The 3,556-nt window shown below is 40.3% G+C and overlaps 1 protein-coding gene across 1 annotated transcript; it reads right to left on the bottom strand.

Annotated features, from left to right (window-relative positions):
* Positions 1-1,486: 1,486 nt before the first annotated feature.
* LOC137522119 (ATP-sensitive inward rectifier potassium channel 1-like) lies at positions 1,487-2,708 on the bottom strand. Its single transcript, XM_068242148.1, has one exon. It carries the CDS (start codon positions 2,600-2,602, stop codon positions 1,487-1,489), a length of 1,116 nt encoding a protein of 371 aa, XP_068098249.1. The 5' UTR covers positions 2,603-2,708.
* Positions 2,709-3,556: the final 848 nt, after the last annotated feature.

The following is a 3,556-nucleotide window of genomic DNA, read 5'->3' as shown; positions in this document are numbered from 1 at the left end:
ATTCATAAAGATTAGAGCAAGTGGTGTCCTCACTGAGATTACTCCCTTTGAGGTAGTGATAACCATGTAGAGAACAGCTTAGCTAATGATACCGACCTCCCAAGCAGCAGTTGCAGAGAGAGAAGAGCAGACAAGGCATTCCTGAATACCAAGGCTGTTTTTTTTAACCCCTTGGGTACCTGTTTTCAGATATATTTCACATCAGAAAGCCTGGCATGTGTAACATTTTTTTGAAGTTCGTCTAAGCTGCCAATTGAATAGATTGTTTAGAAAGACTTATGCTGGATACACACCATGCGTTTCCGCGTTCGATGCGTCCGTCGATTCGATTATTTCCGACATGTCCGATTCAAGCTTCAATGGATCGTTAGGTCGATTTGCCATACTTTACGTGGCAATCGACCTAAAAATCATCGAAATTTGTTCGGAAATGCTCGGAAATAATCGAATCGACGCATATCGACGGACGCATTCGACGCGGAAACGCATGGTGTGTACCCAGCATAATAGACAGATTCAGCGCAGATTCAGTGCAAACAGTGCACTGTCAATGCACATGTAAAGGGATGCTGGGGCTGCCTCTTCTATAGTAACGCTGTCTCTGGAGGAGAAAATGTATCAACTGGGCAGCTTCTCATGTTACACAAATATACCACCAGCCTACCGCCTGCCTAGTTCAGGGAAAATACCGAACTTGTATCGTAACTGTAAACATTTTTCTGAAGGAGCACACAGAAGTCTAAACTACCGAATGCGGTATTTTCCCGCACAGATTATTTTTACCGCACTGCTTTTATGAATGATAGCAAATGTGTTTGTGTACTCTTCCCATGTCTGCGTGGGTTTCCACCGGGTGCTCAGGTTTCCTCCTACTTCCCAAAAAACATACTAATAAGTTAATTGGTTTATCCCAAAAGTTGTACTTGCAGCATGGTAGGGAGTCAGGGACATTAGACTATGACTACAGTAGAGAGTAGATTGTAAGCTCCTGTCAGACAACAATCAGGGGCAAGATTATGTGCTGTGCAAAGCGATATGGAAAATGACAGCAGTATTTACATATATATTAACAATTATTATGCCAGGTTCCCTTCCAATAATACATTGATCAGTTGATGGTGCACTTTTTAACCATTAGAATTCTGCTGCCTAGTATTAAGACATTTTGTTTTGACTCTACCAATACTATCAGTGGATGTAACACTCCATATAATGTATTTACATTTACATCCTAGGGTACTGTATTTAATATAACTTAACTATATAACATTCTTACATTTTTATTATCAAAACAAGTCCATAATTTTATAATTAACAGGTGTTCAACAATGACTCTAAGTTGTTGTTTTTTTCTTTTTCTGTTTTACATTCTCACAGAGAATGGAATTTTTTTTAGTGCACTGGGACTTAGAAAAATAAATAAATTTTATATATATATATATATATATATATATATATATATATATATATATATATATATATATATTTACATTTTTGTATCTTCCATTTCAGTTGCTTCTATTTCTAATGTCACATCCTCAGATTCTGGCTCAAGGTTTCCTCTGACATAATTTTCATGGTTCAAACACAAGGCACAGTGCGGTGTTGCCACTTCCACAGTCTTGCCAAAGTTGCTGAAGTCCACACGGTATTTTCCCTCCTTGGTTTTGGATACTATTGGAGCAAAGCGATACCCCCAAAACACTTCATCAGGGATGTACGATGTACGCACCTGGCAGGTAGCACTTGTTACTTCAATTGTGCCATCAAGAAAAACCACAAGCTCAAAGTCCTGCTGGGAAATGTTATCGGCTGACATCTCAAAGAACGGGCTGCTTTCATCAATAATGTGGTAGATTGTCAGTGGAGAAACAAAAAAAAGGTTCTCATTTCCAGTGTCCACCATAAAGTCCGTATTGACTTGATCCAGAATAATGGTCTCCCCCTCTGGAGTAACAGTGGTTTTCAACAGTTTACCATATATGTGGCTTCCTATCAACAAGCTTTTCCTCAGATTAGCAACTCTGATCAAAAGACACAGTTTCCCTCCACGCATACTGATGGCAGCTGTTTTGCTGAAAGTTATTGTTTTTGCCCTTTTTTGGGGTCTGGCAATCTTGGCCAAGATTACACCGCACATAAATGCATTAATTATTACCCCTACCATTGATTGAACCACTAAAAGAAATATTGCTGAGACACACTGCTCCGTCACATACCTGTACCCATAACCAATGGTTGTCTGGGTCACCAGTGAGAAAATAAAAGCACCAGTCATACTTTGAAGATTGTTAACACAAGCAGTGTGGTTGGCACCTGGTGTAAATTGTTGAAGGTCTTTGTGTAGGAAGCTAATAGCATACCACAACAAGGCAAATAAAATCCAGCTCCCCAGGAAGGCTGTAATGAAAACTGCCATTTGATACCTCCATTTTAAGTCCAATGCAGTGGTCCATATGTCTGCCAAGAGGGCTAATCTGGATTGCTTTTCCACACTGCCAAATTCAATATTGCATCTTCCATCCTTAGATACCAGCCTTGTCTTGTGCCGATAATGGTCTCTCAGGCGAATGCGCACCTTTTTCCAAAGATTGGAGAACATTCTGTCTTGGGCATGAATTCAACTGAAACAGGAGAAAGGTCAGGCTGATTATTAGTTCCACTGGAAGAATAGTCTAGCGTAGACTTTGATTGTAGTATTCTTTGAATCAGCAATTCTCTCACTGAGTACACTCAATATATAACAATTGGGGTGGATGCCAGGTGTAGCTGCTCATCCTGTTTGTCCAGACAAGTATTTGAGTTTACTTCTCCACCAACCTCACCACTCTGGCAATGTGTTAATGTGATTGTCCTAAGTTAGTTACAAAATGAAAGTGTTGAATAATAGGCATACCAGTTAGGTGAGTTTATCTAATTAGCTTGTTGGTCGAAGTTTGCTGGCAGTCTTTGCAGTCTATAAGCTTAGTGAATCTTAGATTTCGAAGGTCATTATTCAACTAGAAATGCATGACTGTATCATTTGTATATTTGTTTGTAGGCCTTAATGGGAGGAATTAATAGATATTTAAATTATGGTGACAGGTACATACACACACGTGTGGTTGCGTAATCTTCATTCTTTGGGAAAATCGTATCTCTTTTTAAATTGTCTCTATATACAGTACATAAGTTTGTTGAATTAAAAATCCCGATGATGAAGAGACGTTAATATACCAATATTTTCCACAGTATAAGATGCTCCGGAATATAAATTGCACCTAGGGTTAGAGGGCAAAAACCAGGGGGAAAAAAGGCATCTTGTAGATGTTCTCTTCCATTTGGTGTCCCCCATGTGTCCCCTTCTGTCCCCATGCGTCCCCAGTGTGTCTCCGGCTCCCCGCGTGTCCGCTCTGCCATGTATAATTAGCCGTGTCGAAAATGTGTATCACCTAATCCATGGCTCCCTCGGTGATTGCAGACCTCTCCTGTCCTGCACCGCTCTCTCTAGCAACTGCGTCTGCTGATGACGTGACCAGCAGAAGCCAACACTAGAGGAGCCGTGCAGGAGAGAAGA

This window comes from Hyperolius riggenbachi, chromosome 6, assembly GCF_040937935.1.
Source record: "Hyperolius riggenbachi isolate aHypRig1 chromosome 6, aHypRig1.pri, whole genome shotgun sequence".
Lineage (NCBI taxonomy): Eukaryota > Metazoa > Chordata > Amphibia > Anura > Hyperoliidae > Hyperolius > Hyperolius riggenbachi.
The sequence above is the reverse complement of the archived record's forward strand: the minus strand, read 5'-3'. Positions and strand labels throughout refer to the sequence as shown.

Excerpts from the sequence above, each read along its gene's own strand:
- LOC137522119 (XM_068242148.1), bottom strand. The coding sequence starts at position 2,602 with ATGTTCTCCAATCTTTGGAAAAAGGTGCGCATTCGCCTGAGAGACCAT.